Here is a 22,075-nt window from a genome sequence, read left to right on the forward strand (position 1 = left end):
CCCTGAGATGATTCTATCTGCATCCCCGAGATCATTGTATTTGCAGCCCCTAGATGAGTGTATCTGCATTCCCGGGATCTGTGTATCTGCATCCCTGAGATCAGCGTATCTGCATCCCTGAGATCAGTGTATCTGCAGCCCTAGATCAGTATATCTGCATTCCTAGAATAATGTATCTACATTTCTAAAATAAAGTATCTGCACCCTCTGGTTCAGGGTAACTGCATTCCTAGATCAGTGCATCTGTACCCCGTAGATCACTGTATCTGCATCTCTGCACCAGTGTATCTGAATTCCTAGATCAGTGTATCTGTATTCGTGGATCAGTTTATCTGCATCCCCTAGCTCAGTGTGTCTGCGCTCACTACATCAGTGTGTCTTCATCCCCAGATCAGTGTATCTGCATTCGAATGTACCCCGTAGATTAGTTTCTCTCCACCCCTACACCACTGTATCTGTCTTCCAAGATCAGTGTATCTGAATTCCTAGATCAGTATATCTACTTCCCTAGATCAGAGTATCTACAACTCCTAGATCAGTGTATCTGCACTTAGTAGATCAGTGTATTTTCACCCCCACATCAGTGTATCTGCAACCCCTAGATCAGTGTATCTGCATTCGCTAGATCAATGTATTTTCACCCCCACATCAGTGTATCTGCAACCCCTAGATCAGTGTATCTGCACTCGCTAGATCAGTGTATTTTCGCCCCCACATCAGTGTATCTGCAACCCCCAGATCAGTGTATCTGCACCCCCAGGTCAGTCTATCTACATTCCTATGTCACTTTCTGCACCTCATAGATCATTGTATCTACACCCCATACCACTATATCTGCATTCCAAGGTCAGTGTATCTGAATTCATTGATCAGTGTATCTGCATTCCTAGATCAGTCTATCTGCATTCCTAGATTAGTGTGTTTGCATTCCAAGAAAGGCTCATCTGCATTTCGAGATCAGCATTTCTGCATTCCTAGATCAGTGTATCTGCACTCATAGGTCAGTTTATCTGCACACCTAGATCAGTGTTTCTGTATTCCTAGAGCAATGTATCTACATTCTTTTAACAGTGTATTTGCATCCTTAAACCAGTGTTTCTGCACCTTTCGATCAGTGTATCTGCTCTTCCCCTGCCCTTGGCAGGGGTGCAGGAACCAAGAGAAAATATTAGAGAGGAATACCAGGGTGAACTGGGAGGGACAGATAGCACTAGTATAAAAAATATTAAGTTAATAGGTAAAGTTGGGACAAGGGATAAAGTTAAAAAAATCTAAATCAGGGTTATTATGCATGTTTGTGAATGCATGGAGTATATTAAATAAGATTGGGGAGTTACAGGTACAGATTGCCATGTGGAAACATGATGTTGTGGCCATAACAGAGACCTGGATCAAGGAAGGGCAGAACTAGGTGTTATATTTTCCCAGGTACAAGGTGTTCAGAAGAGATAGGAAAAGAAGGAAAGGAGGGGTGGGGTATTGGTTAAGGAGAGCATTGCAGTGCTGGGGAAACAGGATGTCCCAGAAGGTTCAAGGACAGAATCAATTTAGCTAGAGCTAAGGAACAAAAAGTGTGCAATTATATTGCTCGGTGTAGTCTACACACCACCAGCTAGTAAGAAGGACATAGAAGAAAAAATCTGCAGGGAAATTACAGAGATGCAAGCATTACAGAGTAGTTATGATGGGGGCTTTTATTATCCAAGTGTAAACTGGGACAGTGGTAGTGTAAAGGGTGGAGAGGGGCAAAAGTTCCCAGATTGTGTTCAGGAGAATTTTCTATGCAGTATGTGTCCAATCCAACAAGAAAAGATGCACTGTTGGACCTGGCTCTTGGAAATGAGACAGGCCAAGTGGATCAAGTGTCATTGGGGGAACATTTAGGAGACAGTGATCATTGTATTGTGCGTTTTAGGATGATGATAGAAAAGGACAGTAGACAATAGACTGGACAAGAACCAACTTTGATGGGGCAAGAACGGAGCTGGGCCAGATAGATTGGAATGAAAGATTAGCAGAAAAAACTGTAGCTGAACAATGGACTACCTTCAAAAAAGAATTGGTTCTGGCACAGTCAAGGTATATTCCATCGACAGGGAAAGGTAGGGCAAACAAGTCCAGAGCTCCCTGGATGAAAAAGGAGATTGAAATTAAGATAAAGAAGAAAAAATGCGCTTATGACAGGTGTCAGGTAGAAAATACAATTGAGAACCAAAAGGAATACAGAAGATTCAGGAGGGAGATGAAAAAGCATATTAGAGAAGCGAAGAGGGATTATGATAAAAGATTGGCAATCCACATAAAGGGGAATCCCAAAGTCTTCTATAGGCATATAAATAGCAAAAGGCTGGTAAAAGGAGGAGTAGGGATGATTAGGGACCTAAAAGAGAATTTACACATGGACCAAGGGGCCATGGCTGAGATATTAAATGAATACTTTGCATCTGTCTTTACCAAGGAGCTATCCAGGCCATGGGGACAGACTCTGAGGAAACTCTGTCACTAGAAGGGTTCAGAATTGACAAGGAGGAAGTGTTGAATAGACTTCGGTACTTAAAGTTGACCAGGCACCGGGACCAGATGACATGCATCCAAGGATATTGAGGGAAGCGAGAGTAGAAATTGCAGGGGCACTGCCCATAATCTTTCAGTCTTCCCTAGACTTGGGGGTGGAGCCAGAGGACTGGGGAATTGCAAACATTATGTCCTTGTTCAAAAAAGGTTGTAAAGATAAGCCCAGCAATTACAGACCAGTCAGTTTAACTTCAGTGGTGGGAAAGAGTCTAGAAATAATTATTCAGGATGGAATTAATAGTCACAAGGAAAAATACGGGTTGATAAGGAAGAGCCAGCATAGATTTCTAAAGGGGAAATTGAGTTTAACTAACTGGCTGGAGTTTTTTGAAGAGGTAACAGAAAAGGTCGATGAGGGTAATGCTGTTGATGTGGTGTACGTGGACTTGGAAAAGGCATTTGACACTGTACAACACAACCGACTTGTGAGAAAAGTTATTGCTCGTGGAATAAAAGGGACAGTAGCAACATGATACAAATTGGCTGAAAAATAGGAAGCAGAGTAATGGTCAATGGATGTTTTTCAGGCTAGAGGAAGGTTTGTAGCGGAGTTCCCCAAGGGTCGGTATTGGGACCCTTGCTTTTCCTGATATATATTAATGATCTAGACTTGCTGTGCAGGGGACAATTTCAAAGTTTGCGAATGACACGAAGCTTGGGAGTGTTGTGAACTGCGAGGGGGACGGTATGGAACTTCAAGAGGACATAGGCTAGTTGGTGGAGAGGGCAGATAGGTGGCAGATAAGTTCAATGTGGAGAAATGTGAGGTGATGCATTTTGATAGGAAGAACATGGACAGACAATACAAAATAAGGGGTGGAATTTTGAAGGGGGTGCAGGAGCAGAAAGACTTGGGTGTATATGTGCATAGATCACTGAAGGTGGCAGGACAGGTGGAGAGAGCAGTTAACAAAGCATTTAGTATCCTGGGCTTTATTAATTGGGGCATAGAGTACAAGAGCAGGGAGGTTATGCTGAATTTATATTAGACCCTTGTTAGACCTCAGCTGGAATATTGTGTACAGTCCTGGGCACCATATTATAGAAAGGATGTGAACACATTGGAGAGAGTGCTGAAGAGGTTTACAAGAATGGTTTCGAGGATGAGAAACTTCAGCTATGAGGATAGATTGGAGAGGTTGGGACTGTTCTCCTTGGAGAGAAGAAGGCTAAGAGGAGATTTGATAGAGATGTTCAAAATCATGAGGGGGCTGGACAGAGTAGGTGGGGAGAAGCTGTTCCCGCTCATAAAAGGATCAAGAACAAGAGGCACAGATTTAAAGTGATTTGCAGAAGAAGCAAATGTGATGTGAGAAAAAACTTTTTCACACAATGAGTAGTTTGGGCCTGGAATGCACTGCTTGGAAGTGTGGTGGAGGCAGGTTCAATCGAAGCATTCAAGAGGGCATCAGATGATTATTTGAATAGAAAACAATGTGCAAGAGTATGGGAAAAAGGCAGGGCAATGACACTAGATCATAATACTCATTTGGAGAGCTGGTGCTGATACGATGGGCCAAATGGCCCCCTTCCGTGCCTAGATCAATGTATCTGCTCTCCCAAATCAATGTATCTGCATTCCTAGATCAATGTATCCTTGGTCAGTGTATCTGTCACCCACCCCCCCCCCCCCCCCCCCCCAGATCTGTGAATATGCATTCCAAGTTCAGTGTATCTACATTCTTAGATCATTGTATCTGCATTCCTAGATCGGTTTATCTGTATTCCTACACCAGCCTATCTGCATTCCTCTATCAATGTATCTGCATTCCTAGATCAGTGTATCTGCATCCCATAGATCAGTGTATTTGAATCTTAGGCCAGTGTATCTGCGCCCTTGGATCAGTGTATCTGCTCCCTCTAGATTAGTGCATCTGCACTCCCTACATCACTGAACCTGCATTCCTAGATCAGTGTATCTGCATTCATTGGTCAGTCTATCTACATTGCTAGGTCAGTGTAGTTGTATTTCTTGATAAGTACACACTATGCATCTATGCATACCATAGATCAGTGTATCTTCACCCATGGACCAATGTATCTACTCCCCCTAGATCATTGCACCTGCACCCGCTACTCAGTATATCTAAATTCCAAGATCTGTGCATCTGCATTCCGAGATCATTGCATTTGCATTCCTAGATCAGTGTATCCTCAATAACTGTATCTGCACACCTAGATCAGTGTATCTGCACACTGAGAATAAATATATCTGCATTCAGACTTCAGTGAATCTGCATATATGAGATCGGTCTTTCTGCATTCCCAGATCAGCGCATCTGCTCCCCATAAATCAGTATATCTGCATTACAAGATCGGTGTCTCTGAATTTTTATATCATTGTTTCTGCAATCCCAGATCAATGGTTCTGCATTCCTAGTTCAGTGTATCTGCATTCCTAGATCAGTGTTTCTGTACTCCTAGGTCAATGTAACTGCATTCTTAGGCCAGAGTTTCTGCACTCCAAATCAATGTATCCACTCCCCTAGGTCAGTGTATCTGCATTCCTCGATCAGTGTATCTGCACTCTGAGATCACTGTACCTGCGCTCCTGGATCAGTATATCTGCATTCCTGGATAAATGTAACTGCACCTCCTGGATCAGTGTTTCTGCAGCCCAAAATCACTGTATCTTCATTCCAACCTCAGTGTATCTACACTCCTTGGATCAGTCTATCTGCTTTACTAGGTCTGCACCCCGTAGAGCAGTGTATATGTAACCCCTACATCGGTGTATATGTACCCCATTGATCAGTACATCTACTCCTCCTATATCGGTGTATGTACATGCCCTAGATAGTGTGTCTCCACCCCTACATCAGTGTATCTGCATTCCAAGATCGATATATGGAATTCCCAGTTCAATGTATCTGCTTTCCTAGATCAGAGTATCTGCATTCCTAGATCAGTGTATCTGCATTCCTAGGTCTGTGTACCTGCACTCCAACGATATCATTTCTGAACCCATACACCACTCTATCTGCATTCCAAGATCAGTGAATCTGCACCTCCTAGGTCAGAGTATCTGCACCTCCTAGATCAATGTATCTGCCTTTGGAGATCACTGTATCTGCATTCCTAGATTAGTTTATCTGTTCCCTCTAGATCAGTGTTTTTGCATTCCGAGACCCGTGCATCCGCACTCCTTGATCAGTGCAACTGCATCCCTTCAACTGTGTATCTGCATTCTGGGACCAATGTATCTGCATTCCTGGATGAGTGTATTGGCAACCCCCAGATCAGTGTATATATTCCCACAGATCAGTGTATCTGCATTCCTAGGTCTGTGTATCTGCACCCCAAAGATATTGTTTGTGTACCCATACACCACTCTATCTGCATTCCAAGATCAGTGAATTTGCACTTCCTAGATCAGAGCATCTGCACCTCCTAGATCAATGTATCTGCCTTCGGCGATCACTGTAACTACATTCCTAGATTTGCTCATCTGTTCTCTCTGGATCCGTGTTTTTGCATTCCTAGACCCATGCATCCTCGATCAGTGCAACTGCACCCCTTGTGTATCTGCATTCTGGGATCAGTGTATCTGCATTCCTGGATCAGTGTATCGGCAACCCCCAGACCAGTGTATCTGCAACCCCCAGACCAGTGTATCTGCAATCCTAGAACAGTGTATCGGCATTCCTAGATCAATGTATCAGCATTCCTAGATTAGTGCATCTGCATTCCTAGATCAGTGTATCTGCATTCCCAGGCCAGTGTATCTGCACTCTATAGATATTGTTTTTGTACCCCTACACCACTCTGTCTGCATTACAAGATCAGTGTACCTGCCCTTCTACATCTGTTTATCTGCACCTCCTAGATCAGTGTGTCTGCATTCCAAGATCACTGTATCTGCACTCCTTGATTAGTATATCTGCTCCCTCTAGGTCAGTCTACTTGCTTTCTTAGACCAGTGTTTCTGCACCCTAAGATCAGTGTATCTGCTCCCCAAGATCAGTGTATCTGCTCCCCTAGATCAGTGTATCTGCTCGCCCTAGATTAGTGTGTCTACTCCCACCATTTCAGTGTATATATTCCCCCTAGATCAGTGTACCTGCATTCCTAGATCAGTGCATTTTTTAAAAATTCATTTATGGGACATGGGCCTTGCTGGCTGGGCCAACATTTATTGCCCATCCCTAGTTGCCCTTGAAAAGGTGGTGGTGAGCTGCCTTCTTGAACCTCTGCAGTCCATGTATGTAGGTACACCCACAGTGCCATTAGGAAGGGAGTTCCAGGATTTTGACCCAGTGACAGTGAAAGAATGGTGATATATTTCCAAGTCAGGATGGCGAGTGACTTGGACAGGAACTGAATGATTGAGGAATGCAGATGCATTGATCTAGGAAAGCAAATACAGTGAACTAGGTGCTGCAGATATATTGATCTAGGAATGCAGTAGACTGCTATAGGAATGCAGATAGACTGAACTAGTGGGTTATAATAGATTAATCTAGGACATGCCGGTACACTGATTAAGAGGGTGTAGAAACATTTATCCAGGAATGAAGGTACACAGGTCAAGCGTGTGCAGATACGCTGATCTCGGGGGTGCAGATACAGTATTTTAGGAATGCCAATACACTGACCTTAGAGGTGAAGAAACACTGATCTATGAATGCACATACACTGATCATTGTATGTGCATTCCTAGATCAGTGTACTTGCAGCCCCTAGATCAATTTATCTACACTGCAAAGGTCAGTGTATCTGCATTCCTAGATCAGTGTATATGCACCTCCTAGATCAGTGTATCTGCACCCCTACTTCAGTGTATCTGCACACCCTAGAGCAGTGTGTCCTCACCACCTAGATCAGTATATTTTCACCCCCTAGAACAGTGTATCTGCATTCCTAAATCAGTGTGTCTGTAGCCCTTAGATCAGTGTATCTTCACCTCTGGATCAGTGATGTATATATACCCCATACATCAGTGCATCTGCACCCATAGATCAGTGTATCTGCATTCCTCAACCGGTATATCTGCACCCCTAAATCAGTGTGCCTGCATTCCTAGACCAGTGTATCTTCACTCCTAGATCAGTGTGTCTGCACCGCCTAGATCATTGTATCTGCATTCCTAGATGACTGTATCTATACCTCTAAGAAACATTTAGCTGCATTCCAATATCAGTGTAACTACAAACCAACGACTAGACTGGATCAATGTCTCTGCACCTCTAGATTAGTGAATCTGCACCCCCAAGTTCAATGTATACTCACGCCCTAGATCAGTGTATCTACACACCCTAGATCAGTTTACATGCACCCCCTGGATCAGTGTGGCTATACCCCAAAAATCAGGGTTTCTGCACTGTCTAGATCAGTGTATCTGCAGTCCTATGTCTGTGTATCTGCACTCCTAGAACAGTGTATCTTCATTCTTCAATCAGTGTGTCTGCATTGCTCGATCAATGTATCTGCATTCCTTGATCAGTGTATCTGAATTCCAAGATCTGTGTATCCTCATTCCTAGATCAGTGTATCTGCATTGCTAGAACAGTGTAACTGCACCCACTAGATCAGTGTATCTTCATTCCCAGATCATTGTATCTGCATTCCTAGATTAGTATATTTGCATTCCTTGATCAGTGTAACTGGTTTCCTTGATAAGTATATCTGCATTCCTAGATCAGTGTGGCTGCACACCCTAGATCAGTGTATTTGCTTTCCAATGTCACCATCTGCGCTCCATTGCTCAGTGTATCTGCACCCCTACATCAGTGTATCTGCATTCCAAATCAGTGTATCTGAATTCCTAGATCATTGTATCTGCATTCCATGATCAGTGTATCTGCATCTTAAGCCAGTGTATCTGCACCCCTAGATCAATGTATCTGCTCCCCCTAAATCATTGCATCTGGTCCCCCTAGATATTGCATCTGCTCCTCATAGACCATTGCACCTGCTTCCCCTAGATCAGTGTATCTGCAGTCCTAGATCAGTGTATCTGCTTTCCAATGTCACTATCTGTGCCCCATTGATCAGCGTATCTGCACCCCTACACCATTGTATCTGCAATCCAAGATCAATGTATCTGAATTCCTAGATCATTGTATCTGCGTTCATAGATCAGTGTATCTGCATTCCTACATCAATGTATCTGCACCCCATAGATTTGTGCATCTGCATCTTAGGCCAATGTATCTGCACTCCTAGGTCAGTGTATCTGCTCCACCTAGATCAATGTATCTGCTCCCCCACATCAGTGTATCTCCATTCTTATATCAGTGTACCTGTTTTTCTAGATCAGTGTTACTGCTCCCCTAGATCAGTGTATCTGCATTTCTAGATCAGTGTATCTGCACACCTATTTCAGTATATCTGCATCCATACATCAGTGTATCTGCACCCCCAGGGCATTTATCTACATTCCTCCATCAGTGTATCTGCTTTCCCAGATCAGTGTTTCTGCATTCCTAGATCAATATTTCTGCACCCATTAAATCTGTGTATCTACATTGCTAGATCAGTGAGTCTGCATTCCTTGATCAGTATATTCTACCCCTTAGATCCGTGAATCTGCATTCCCTAGGTCAGTTTGTCTGCACACCCTAGACCATTGTATCTGTACACATTAGGTCATTGTATCTGCATTCCAAGATCAGTGTATCTGCCATCCTAGATAAATGTATCTGCACCATCAGATCAATGTATCTGCTTTGCTAGATCAGTGAATCTGCATTCCCTATGTCAGTCTATCTGCACCCATAGATCACTGTATTTGCACCCCCTCGATCAGTGTATCTGCACCCACAGGATCATTGTATTTGCATTCCTTGATCATTGTATCAGCATTCCAAGATCAGTCTATCTGCATTCCTAGATTAGTGTATCTGCATCCCCTAGATCAGTGTATCTGTACCCCCTAGATCGGTGTATCTGCACCCTGAGATCCATATATCTGCACCCTGGGATTCGTGTAACTGCACAATTAGAAATTACTGCACATTTGAAGGACTTCTGCTAGAATTTTTGTAACCTGCAGATTTGCGTATGCAATGTACTGCATCTGGCATTTAACCTTTGTAATTTACTGGTTGTTATGATAAATTGGCACAAAAGCAAGAATTAGGCTCATTAATGTTACTAAGACCACACTGGGGGCATTTTAATCATATCATGCTTTGAATGTAAAGATTAGCACACAAAGTGGGGACCACTCGATTCATGTATTAGATCAAAGATTTTACATCACACAAGACTAGCACTCAACTGCCGATATTGACTTCTCTTAATGTTTGAACACATATTGTTTCAATTTGGAAAATGAGCCTTCAGAAAAAGCTAAGTGGGATTTCATATGAATATTCAAAAGTACTTAATGAGAACATTATGACAAATGAAGCGTGTTAATCAAAATGTCATCAAATCCAATCCTACAAAATTTTCCCTATCAAGGACTCAATCATGTTACATAAGACGGTGGTTTGCGCCCTGGTGGTCCACTCGGTGTTAAGCATCACATGGTGTGGCTCAGTATCCCCACTCTTACATGGCACTCTCTGCCACTTTGCTGCTGAGGAAGACAGTGGGCTGAGAAGGTGTACGATGCGCTGGCCTCTGTTTTCCCTGGGCCCTCTCCTCGGCCAGCTGTGCTTTTTATTTCTGCTCACCTCTTCCAATGCCCCTCCAAACAGTCAGCCACCAGAGGTCACAGTCGGCAGCGACTGTCTCCCAGTTGTCTGTACCAATATCCGCCATCTTCATATGTTGCTTGCAGGTATGGGTACCCAGGAGGCTGTGACCCAGTGGCCATTTCACTGGTCTTTGGGTATACGGCTGTCATCCATTTGACCTGAAACGTTAACTCTGTTTCTCTCTCCACAGGTGCTGCCAGGCCTGCTGAGTATTTCCAGCATTTCTGCTTTTAGCTCAGACAAGTTAGGAGGTGAAACTGGTTCTCAGCTGGACAGTGAAATGGGCAGGTCATAAACTATGCTAATGATTTCTTTCACCAACTGCAGAATATTTAGCCAACCTCAGTCCCAATGATCCCGCCCAGGATGGTTGCTTTCCAGGGATAACTTTCCCATGATTTCAGCAATGAGTTGGAACCACTAAGCCCAATGATTGCTGATCACCTCAGACCATTAATATAACCTTGATAACACTTCCATTCTGATATTTACCCAGCCCAACATTGCACTAATTGCCATCATCTCTATGGAGGGGAAAAAAATTCCATTTGCACCGTGGTTCCATGCTCTTAGCATTGACTTGCTTGTGTGTCAATGGTTTTGCCACAGTGTGATGTTATGCGTCAAGTGCAGTTGCATGATCCACTGCCACTATCTAGCTTACTGCAAAAAGGGAGCCGACTGCGTAAGTCTCTTTTGCCACTGCCCAGCCTCTGCATTACCAAGATCACCTGTACTGCCTCCTCGCAGTGACACATGGCAACTAGGCACCCTTGGGCCCTAGGCGGAACTGCAGGGGATCTCAGGGGAACCTTGGTCCTCCAGAGAGGCAATATATAGGACCACTGGCATGTGGGTACGGCCTGGCATCCATCAACCAGGTCCCAGCTATGCATCAAATATTACCCACTGCCTTGTGGGTCCAGCTTGGAAGAGTCGAAGGAAATGGAGTGGTGTCCTGTAAGTGGCTGGTGACCCCTTTAAGCAAGCAACTTCCAGCAACTCCGGCAACAAAGTGAGTTCCGAGCATAGGGAATCACTGCCTCTGGATTCGGTCATGTAGGAGATGCAGATACTGGGCAATCTGTGTCTCCAAATCCTACCCAAGCTATGTAGCCAAAAAACAAATGAAGAGGATGCTTCATCCTCCATAACAAATAGAGTGGACATTTCACCCTTATCTCAACAGGGAATGGGAGGTAGCAGTTTATGGTTTAGAAGTCCAGTTCGATTAGTGTAGGGGGAGAGCTAGGGAAGAGGAAGGGGAAGGGTTGCCCCCAGTGGTGGAAAAGATCATCACATTCTATTCGCCAACCATCACCTGCCTCAGCTGGGCAGCCCCAGCCAATGAAGTACTGACCCCCAAAAAGCAGCCTTCCTTGATGGGTGCATGAGGATTAAGGATCCTGCCCTGACAAGCAAATGGTAAATGGGTAGCCAAGAAAAAAAGGTGAAGAGTCTCCAGCTTGGAACTGGAACTTCAAATCTCTGTGTCCTGGCATGAATGAGGACTTCAGACATAGGAACATAGGAACAGGAGTAGTCATTCATCCTGTCAAGACTGCTCCACCATTCAATTAGATCATGGCTGATCATCAACCTCAATGCCTTTCCCCGGACAATCTCCATACCCCTTGATGTCATTAGTTTCCAGAACTCTATCGATTTCTCTCTTGAACGTACTGAATGACGGAGTTTCCACAGCCCTCTGGGGTGGAGAATTCCAAAGATTCGCCACCCTTTGAGTGAAGAAATTCCTCCTCATCTCAGTCTTAAATGGCCTATCCCTTATCCTGAGATTATGTCCCCTGGTTTTAGACTCACCAGCCAGAGGAAACATCTTATCTACATCCCCCTTGTTACGTCCTGTAAGAAGTTTGTAAGTTTCAGTGAGGTCACTCCTCATTCTTTGAAACTCTAGGGAAGGAACAGATAGCCCTAGTGGGGGTGTCCCTTGCTCGCCCTGCTTTCTACCCTTAATGTCACCTATTAGCACATTTCTTAGCTAATATCACCACCATCAACACCTCTTTGTCCTTTTGTCTATGACATCTTATGGCAATCTCCACCTATCGCTGGCCCTCTATCCAGCTCTACTTGTCCCATCCACCCCCTTAAACCAGCTTATATTTCACCTCTCTTCTATTTTTCCTTAGTTGTGTTGAAGAGTCATACGGACTCAAAACGTTAACCGTGTTCCTCTCCGCAGATGCTGTCAGACCTGCTGAGTTTTTCCAGGTATTTTTATTTTTGTTTTGGATTTCCAGCATCCGCAGTTTTTTGCTTTTATTCAAATTGGAGAAGTTGGGACCATTTTTCTTAGAGAAAAGAAGGCTGAGAGGAGGTTTGATAGAGGGTATTCAAAATCATGAGGGATCTGGACAGAGTGGATGGGGAAAAACTGTTCCCACTTGTGAAAGGATCGAGACCAAGAGGGCACAGATTTAAAGTAATTGCTAAAAGAAGCACAAGCGTCATGAGAAAATCTTTTTCACATAGCGAGTGGGTAGGGTTTGGTATGCTCTGCCTGATAGTGTTATGGAGGCAGGTTCAATCAAAGCATTCAGAAGAGAATTGAACTGTTATCTGAAAAGGAAGAATGTGCAGAGTTATGGGGAGAAGACGGAAGGATAGGAAAGTGAATCGCTCATTTGGAGAGCCGGTGCAGTCACAATGGGCTGAGTGGCCTTGTTCTGTGATGTAACAATTTTGTGATTCGGTGAACAGCCTGTCTCTAATTTTAAGCTGATGCCATCTTGTCCTGGATTTCCCCACCAGAGGAAACAGTTTCTTTGTATCCCTGTGCTATTTGAAAAACCTTGATTTTATCACCCCCTCAACCTCCTTCTCTTATTCATTCATGGGATGTGGGTGTCACTGGCTAGGCCAGCATTTATTGCCCATCCCTAATTTCTCTTGTGAAGGTGGTAGTGAGCTGCCTTCCTAAACTCACGCGAATGCCTGCCGATTTTCTACAACCTGTCCTCATAATTTAAACGCTGTTTTCATTCCGGTGAATCTACACTGTACCCCCTCCAAGGCTAATATGTCCTTCCTGGTTTGTGGTCCCCAAGACTGAACGCAGTTGCTCCAGATGAGGTCTGTGCAAGTTAAATGTTTGAACACTAAGATCTTCAGCAGTTATTAAGTGAACACTACAGGATACAAACAGAAATTAGTGGGAAGCAAATTTAAAATAGATAATTAGGAACAACTCTTTACTCAACTCAGCATTTAGAATAATCTGAAGGACAGGATAGGAGAGATAAAAACATGAAGGGTGTTTCAAATGGAACTGGATGTTGTAATCAGACAATTGCCGAATTTGAGAGATGAACTTTAATGACCTTTTCTGATTTTTGCCATTTCATAAGTTTTAGTCATAGAGTTATACAGCACAGAAACAGGCTCTTCGGCCCATCATGTCCATGCCGGGCATCAAGCACCTATTTATTCTAGTCCCATTTTCTAGCACTTGGCCTGTAGCCCTGTATGCTATGGCATTTCAAGTGCTCATCTAAATACCTCTTAAATGTTGTGAGGGTTCCTGCCTCTACCACCCCCTCAGGCAGTGTGTTCCAGGTTCCAACCACCTTCTGGGTGAAAAGATTTTTCCCCAAATCCCCTCTAAACCTCCTGCTCCTTACCTTAAATCTATGCCCCCTGGTTATTGACACCTCCGCTAAGGGGAAAGGTTTCTTCTTACCCTATCTATGACCCTCATAATTTTGTATACCTCTATCAGGTCCCCCTCAGCCTTCTCTGCTCTCAGGAAAATAACCCTAGCCTATCCAGTCTCTCTTCAGAGCTGAAACGCTCCAGCCCAGGCAACATCCTAGTGAATCTCCTCTGCACTCTCTCCAGTGCAATCACATCCTTCCTACAGTGTGACGACTAGAACTGCACACAGTACTCCAGCTGTGCCCTAACTAGTGTTTTATATAGCTCCAACATAACCTCCCTGCTCTTTTTTCTATGCCTCGGCTAATAAAGGCAAGTATCCCATATGCCTTCTTAACCACCTTATCTACCTGTGCTGCTGCCTTCAGGGATCTATGGACATGTACACCAAGGACCCTCTGAACCTCTGTATTTCCTAGGGTCCTACCATTCATTGTGTATTCCCTTCGTGTTAGTCCTCACAAAATGCATCACCTCACATTTCTCAGGATTAAATTCCATTTGCCACTGCTCTGCCCATTTTACCAGCTCATCTATATCGTCCTGTGATTTAAGGCTTTCCTCCTTACTATTTATGACACCACCAATTTTTGTGCCATCTGTGAACTTACTGATTATACCTCTTATATTCACATCTAAATCATTAATGTACACTACAAACAACAAGAGTCCCAGCACCGAACCCTGTGGTACACCACTCGTCACAGGCTTCCAATTGCAAAAAACAACCTTTGACCATCACCCTCTGCCTCCTGCTACTAATTTATCTTGGATCCAATTTGCCAAATTGCCCTAGATCCCATGGTCTCTTACCTTCTTGACCATTCTCCCATGCGGTACCTTGTCAAAAGCCTTATGAAGTCCATGTAGACTACATCAACTGCACTACCCTCATCTACACAACTAGTCATCTCCTTGAAAAATTCATTCAAATTTGTTAGACATGATCTCCTCCTGACAAAGCCATGCTGACTATTCCTGATTAATCCCTGCCTCTCCAAGTGGAGATTAATCCTGTCCCTCAGATTTTTTTCAATAGATTCCCTGCCACTGGTGTTAGACTCACTGGCCTGCAAATACCTGGTTTATCCCTACTACCCTTCTTGAATAATGGTACCACATTCGCTGTCCTCCAGTCCTCTGGCACCTCTCCTGTGGCCAGAGAGGATTTGAAAATTAGTGTCAGAGCCCCTGCAATCTCCCTCCCTTGCCTCACACAGCAGCCTGGGATACATCTCATCTGGCCCTGGGGATTTATCCACTTTTAAGCCCACTAAAACCATTAACACCTTCTCCCTTTCAATGCTAATTTGTTCAAGTATATCAGAGTCCTCCTCCCTGATTTCTACACCTATATCGTCCTTCTCCATAGTGAATGTTCCGATTATATTTCAATAAAAGGAAATTGTTGTACAATTCCCATAGTTCAAGCTGAAATGGACCCTTTGTGTTTCACAGAAACTTTGTCCATCCATATCTATGCATATCCATAACTGTGCTGTGGAGCACAGGATATAAATCACAGGCACCTCAAATCAAAGTCCCAGTTTATTAAGATAAAAGCGAAATACTGCGGATGCTGGAAATCTGAAACAAAAACAAAAATAGCTAGAAAAACTCAGCAGGTCTGACAGCATCTGCGGAGAGGAAGACAGTAAATGTTTCGAGTCCGTATGACCCTTCATCAGATCTTCATGAACTTCAGTTCTGATGAAGAGTCATACAGACGTGAAACGTTTACTGTCTTCCTCTCCGCAGATGCTGCCAGACCTGCTGAGTTTTTCCAGCTATTTTTGTTTTTGCCCCAGCTCATTAAGCTTTGCATCCTCTTGTCTCTGAATCACTGTCAGAGGTGCTATCTTTCAGATAAGACATTAAACCATGGCCCTGGTCCCCCAGTCAGGCGGGTGTAATTTCGTGACACTGTTTTGAGGAAGAGCAGGGGCTTCTCTTGAGTGACCTGGCCAATGAGTGACCTCAACCAAAGTCATTTGGTTTCCAAATCTACCTGACGTCTGTTTAACATTGAACTTTTACAAAGGGAATGCCTGTCTCGTGTGTCTCGCTGCATTTACCACCTTTCAACAGTCCCACCTTTGTTCTTTCTTCCAGGGTCTTTGGGTACAGCAGGAAGAATGTGCAACAAGTCCTCGAGGGATACGGATGGGTGCGAAGTGATGTGCTGCGGTCGGGGCTATGACACCACTCGAGTCGTGCGAGTCACTAAGTGCGAGTGCAAGTTCCACTGGTGCTGTGCGGTGAAGTGCAAAGAGTGCCAGGAGACAGTCGACTTTCACACCTGCAAAGCGCCTAAACGTGCAGACTGGCTTGACCAGACATGATTTCAGCGAGCAGAGCCGCCTTAATATGGGATATGCGTGAAGGCGCGTGGCATTTTTGGGGAGTTGTAGTTTAGCTGCATGGCTTTTGTCTTTAATTAATACCCTGTGAAGCACTAAAGAATGGACTACACCTCCCAGGGGACCATGGTGAACCGCTGGACATGTTCAGTAAATCATCGCATATTCCTTATCAGTAGGGGGAATTGCAATATAAAGCGTAAATCCTGAACCTTATCATTCGCAATGTTAATTTTTTTTTTGGAATGGGACAGTGCAACTGCCCATTAAACAAGAGACTCTGTAAGGTGAAGCACACCACGGCTTCTGTAGTTGTCAAGTGATGAGGATCTCCCTGTAACACCAGCTGCATGCGACTAATTTCTCCAATCTGGTATTTTTTTTTTTTTGTTTTTTTTTTATTGGTACGTCAATGCCTTATTAATAAGTGGAAAAGCTGCTGACCGCTCCTAAAGATCATTCAGAAGGATGTGAAGCTGCGATTCTGCACGAGAAACAAGGGCCTGCACTTTCTGAAGGCAGTTGTATAACTCTGTATTAACAAGACAACCTGCACTATGAACATTAGCTACAAGAGGATAGCAGAGAGAGAGAGAGAGAGGGAGACAACGCGAGTGAGAGTGATAGAGGGACTTGCCTGGTTATAACTAATCTATCCGTTGATTCGCGTCCATATAAGCCTTCAAACTGTAACAGGAAGTCTGTGAAGACATTAAGAATGAGGCTCTGGTTCACTGCTGCTGATTTCAATAGTGCAACTCACCTGAACTTTATATGGTTTAAGAATGTTTTTTTTTTAAAATATTGTAATAATTCTTACACTACTATCAGTATGTTAATATAAAAGCAAAATACTGCGGATGCTGGAAATCTGAAATAAAAACAGAAAATGCTGTAAAAACCCAGCAGGTCTGACATCCTCTGTGGCGAGAGAAAGAGGGTTAAATGTTTCCAGTCCCTATGGCTCTTCTTCAGAGAATGCTTCGAAGAAGAGTCATTCAGACTCGAAACGTTAACGCTGTTTCTCGCTCCGCAGATGCTGGCCAGGCCTGCTGAGTTTTTACAGCATTTTCTGTTTTCATATCAGTATGTTCATGTTTGGCAGTCTGCAAGTGCAGTTCCTACAGTCATAAGCTAATGCAAAATAAATGCATTCTACACTGTACCGTAGTTTGAAGGTATCCCAGCTGCATATATTGTTTGCATTTTCACAGACAAACCTTTTTCTAATTAAAAAAGAAAAAAAAAAGTTAGGCTGGAGCCCATGTTCTGCCGTGTGTATTGTGAGTTCAGTCTCCAGTCAGAAATGGAGGAAGTACAATCTTCAAATCAGAGTCAAGCAATTCACAGGTGAATTTAGGATCAATTTTTTTTTACACAAAGGGTAGTGGAAACACACAACTCGCCCCAACTTCCACCTCGAAAGCTGTGGAAACCGGAAATTGAAAATTTTCAAATCTGTGTTCGATGGATTTATTTTTTTCGTTGGGTATCAAAGGATGTGGAGCAAAGGCTGGTGAAAGGAGTCGAAGTACAAGTCAGTCTTCAAATGGCGCAACAGGCTTGAGGTGGTCTAATTGCAACGTATAAAATTCTTAAGCGACCTGACGGGGTTAATGCTGATCTGAAAAAGTGTTTCTCCTCACTGGGGAATCTAGAATACAGGGTCATAGCCTCAGAATAAGGGGCCGGGCATTTTGGATTGAGCTGAGGGGAAATTTCTTCACTCAAAGGGTTATGAATCTTTGGAATTATCGATCCCAAAGAGCTGTGAATGCTCAATCATTGAGTGTACTCAAGATGGAGATTGCTAGATTTTTGCATGCTAAGGGCATTAAGTGGGGATAGTGCAGGAAGGTGTAGCTGAGGTCAAATATCAGAAAGTCCTGTTCTTATTGAATTTCAGAGCAGGCTCGAGGAGCTGAACAATTTACTCTAGTTCCTATTTCTTATATAAAGGCAAAATACTGCGGATGCTGGAAATCTGAAACAAAAACAAAAAGTGCTGGAAAACTCAGCAGGTCTGACAGCATCTGTGGAGAGAAAGACAGAGAACTGAAGAAGAGTCATACGGACTCGAAACATTAACTCTGTCTTTCTCTCTACAGATGCTCCTATTTCTTATGTTCTTTCGAGAGGGTGAACGACCTACTCCTGTTCCTCTGGTATGGTAGTGAATCCTATCACCAACAGCCCCAGGTTCGATCCCTGATCTGTGCTGAGTTAGCTGACCCCTGGCCAAGATGGCAGTGAGGGTGAAGCAACAAGGCTCAATGGCTCCTGGGTTATGGATGGGTGAAGTAGCCAGAATTAGTACATCCCCATCACTGTCCATTTACCGCTGCTGGACACAGCACGTGTGGAGAGAGGAGGAGATTGGACACTTCCTGCTGCTCACTTTGCTGAATGGCTTATTGACACTCGACACTGAGAGGTCACACATTAAGGAGTAGCAGACAACCTATCAGCATCTATGCCAGTCTACCACAGCAACAGTAGGAATGGAGAGGAGAAAAATGGAGGCTTATACAGATCTCAAGCAAGAAAGGTGTGCAATTATATAGCCCTTCACAACCTCAGGATGTCTCATCGTGCTTTACAGCTAATTAAAGTTTCTTTTGAAGTGTACTGACTGTAATATTGTTGGAGACATGGCAACCAATCACAGCAGCCAATTTGCACACAGCAAGCTCCCACAAACTGAAATGTGATAATGACCAGACATGAGTTTTAATAATGTTGGTTGAGGGATAAAAATGAACCAGGTCACCAGGGGAGGATTCTAAAACAAACGCAAAATACTGCAGGTGCTGGAAATCTGAAACAAAAACCGAAAATGCTGGAAATGCTCAAGGTCAGGAAGCACCTGTGGAGAGAGAAGCTGAGTTAACATTTCAGGTCAATGACCTTTTGTCAGAACTTGGACATGTTAGAGGCGTGAGAGATTTTGAACAGGTACAGAGGCAGGGAAAAGGCATAGGCAGGAAGCTCTGTGATAGGATGGAAGGCAGATTAAATGGCAAAAGAGACGATGGTGCAAGGAAAAGGAGATGGTAAAGAAACAAAAGATGTGTCTAGAGGAGGTTTAAATGGAAACAGAATCATTACCAATAGCAACTGTTGGGGAAAATCAGGGGCAGAGGTTACAAAGTGAAATTGTTGGGCTCAGTGTTCAGGCTAGAAGGTTGTAAAGTGTATAATTGAAAGATGAGGTGCTGTTCCTTAAGCTGGCATTGAGCTTCATTGGAACTGTGTAGAAGGCAGACGCCAGAGAGTTCAGAATTGAACAGAGAATTAAAATGTCAGGTGACCAGAAGCTCACGCTTACAGACAGAATGGAGGTGCTCCACAAAGCCATCGCCCAATCTACGTTCATCTCCCCAATGTAGAGGCGACCATATCATGAGCAGCCAATACAATACACTAAAGTGAACAAATACAAGTAATTTGCTGTTTCTGGGGCCTTGGACAGTGGGAGGGGAGGAGGTAAAAGGTCAAGTGTTGCAGCTCCTGAACTTGTATGGGAAGGTGCCCTGGGAAGGGGTGGGGATACTGCGGGTGTTTGAGGAATGGACCACAGTTTCGCAGACGGAACAGTCCCTCCCGAATGCTGAAAGAGGAGGAGAGGTGAAGATGTGTTTGGTGGTGGCATCACACCGGAGGTGGTGGAAAATGATCCATTGAATGTGGAGGCTGGTGGGGTGGAAACTGAGGACAAGGGGAGCCCTATTGCAGGTCTGGGAGGGAGGGGAAGGAGTGAGGGAAGAAGTGCAGGAAAATGGGAGGGACACAATGAAGGACCCTGTCGACCATGGTGGAGGGGGATCCTCAGTTGAGGTAAAAGGAGGACATATCAGAAGTGTTGGCGTGGAAAGTACCATTGTCAGAACAGATGAGACACAAATAGAAAAACTGGGAGTATAGACTGAAGTCCTTACAGGAAGCGAGTGTGACGAATGGTAGTCAATGGGAGTCAGTGGGCTTGTGGTGGATATTGATCGATAGTCTATCCCCAGAAAAGGAGACAGAGAAGTCAAGGAAGTGAAGGGAAGTGCTGAAGATGGACCACGTAAAGGTGTGAGAAGGCTGCAAAGTAGGATGCACCATTGTTTAAATTACCCAGTTCAGAGTGAAAGTAGGAAATGGCACTGATATTTCAATGTATCAGAAATATGTATATATAAATATATTCATCAATATATCAAATAACGAGGTGAAGGAGGGAGGGCTGAGAAGAACTGGAACAAGGAATGTTTCACATATCCCACAGAAAAAAGCAGGCATATGGGTTCCCATAGTAACACCTTTTATCTGGAAGAAATCCAAGGCCACAAACTCTCCTTCCAGATGAACCAGCAATTTACTTGTACTTATTTCAACTTAGTATTCTGTAGTCACTGATCTCCTATCCACTGGGGAGAGCAAACACAGATATAGTGACCACCATTTAATCTGCAAGCGTGACTCAGAGCTTCCAGTGACTTGTCATTTTAATTCTCTGCGTTGCTCCCACTCTGACCTCTCTGTCCTCAGCCTCCTACATTGTTCCAATGATGCCCAACACAAGCATAAGGAGCAGCACCTCATTTTTCGGTTAGGCACTTTACAAACTTTCAGACTCAACATTGAGTTCAATACTTTCGGATCATGCTGCCAATCTGTTCTGATTTCAGATTTCCAGCATCTGTAGTTTCTTGCTTCTATCAGATCATAACCTCTGCGCCCATATTTTCAGGCAGCAGCTGTCGGTAATGATTTTGCATTCACTGTTTACACCTCCTATCGGTCCATCTTTTGTTCCTTTACTTGTGCCATGACCATCCCCTTTTGTCTTGCACCCTCATCCCTTTCGCCGTTTAAATACTGCTGCCTTCCATTTCATCACAGACTTTCCCTTTCGATCTTTCCTTCCCTCCGCACTTTCCCTGCCTGTGAACTTGCTGAAAATCTGTCACATCTCCAACATTTCTAGTTTTGACAAAATGTCACCCACCTGACACATTAACTCTGTTTCTCTCTTTGCAGATGCTGCCTGACGTGCTGAGTGTTTACAGCATTTTCTGTTTTTAGATCAGGTAGAACTTCCCCGCTCATTTTGAGGTATTTTTCATCCACATGAGGGCCTCGGTTTAACATCTTATACCAAAGAATGACATGGTCTACACTGTGGAGTTGGGGGAGGCTGTTATTTCGCCATGGTGAGCGGGTGGGAGGAAGCCAATTGCACTCTTGAGCTGAGGCATTCTTATGTTGTGAGGTACTCACATGACCAGAGTCCAGTTAGAAACTGACCAAAGGATCAATGCGACTAACCAATCAATTATCCCTTCAAAATAAAGATAGGTTAATAAGTCTGAGCTCTGACAAAGAGCCCAGTTATCAACATTAACTGGTCTCGTCGTCCAGTTTATTGCCTCATGTATTGTCAGCATTTTCTGTATAAGCTTCAGAATTCTAAGTTTGTAGCATTTTCTTTTTATTTGAGTTGTTGTGTATAGGGTTTCAGATGAGGCAATAGCTGTTTGTATCCTGGTGGGCCTGTTAGGGTGGAATGGATACATAGAGGGTCTGTGTTGAAATAATGCTGTTTATTTAAGGGGCTCTGTATTGGGGTGACGCTGTTTATTTAAGGGGTTCTGTATTGGGGTGATGCTGTTTATTTAAGGAGTACTCTATTGGGGTGAATTTTTAAAAATTCATTCATGGGATCCAGCATTTAAGCCCGTCCCTAATTGCCCTTGAGAGGTGAACTGCCTTCTTGAACCGCTGCAGCCCGTGTGGTGTAGGTACACCCAAAGTGCTGTTAGGAAGGGA

The 22,075-nt window shown here is 43.9% G+C and overlaps 1 protein-coding gene across 1 annotated transcript in view; it reads left to right on the forward strand.

Annotated features, from left to right (window-relative positions):
• Window positions 1-17,568, forward strand: part of wnt2bb (wingless-type MMTV integration site family, member 2Bb) — a 92,167-nt gene extending 74,599 nt beyond the window's left edge. The window contains exon 5 of the mRNA XM_078546438.1: window positions 16,014-17,568. Coding sequence (XP_078402564.1) covers window positions 16,014-16,243 — 230 coding nt within the window. The 3' untranslated portion in view covers window positions 16,244-17,568. The remainder of the gene's footprint in view (window positions 1-16,013) is intronic.
• Window positions 17,569-22,075: the final 4,507 nt, after the last annotated feature.

Source organism: Cetorhinus maximus, chromosome 8 (assembly GCF_964194155.1).
Source record: "Cetorhinus maximus chromosome 8, sCetMax3.hap1.1, whole genome shotgun sequence".
Taxonomy (NCBI): Eukaryota; Metazoa; Chordata; class Chondrichthyes; order Lamniformes; family Cetorhinidae; genus Cetorhinus; species Cetorhinus maximus.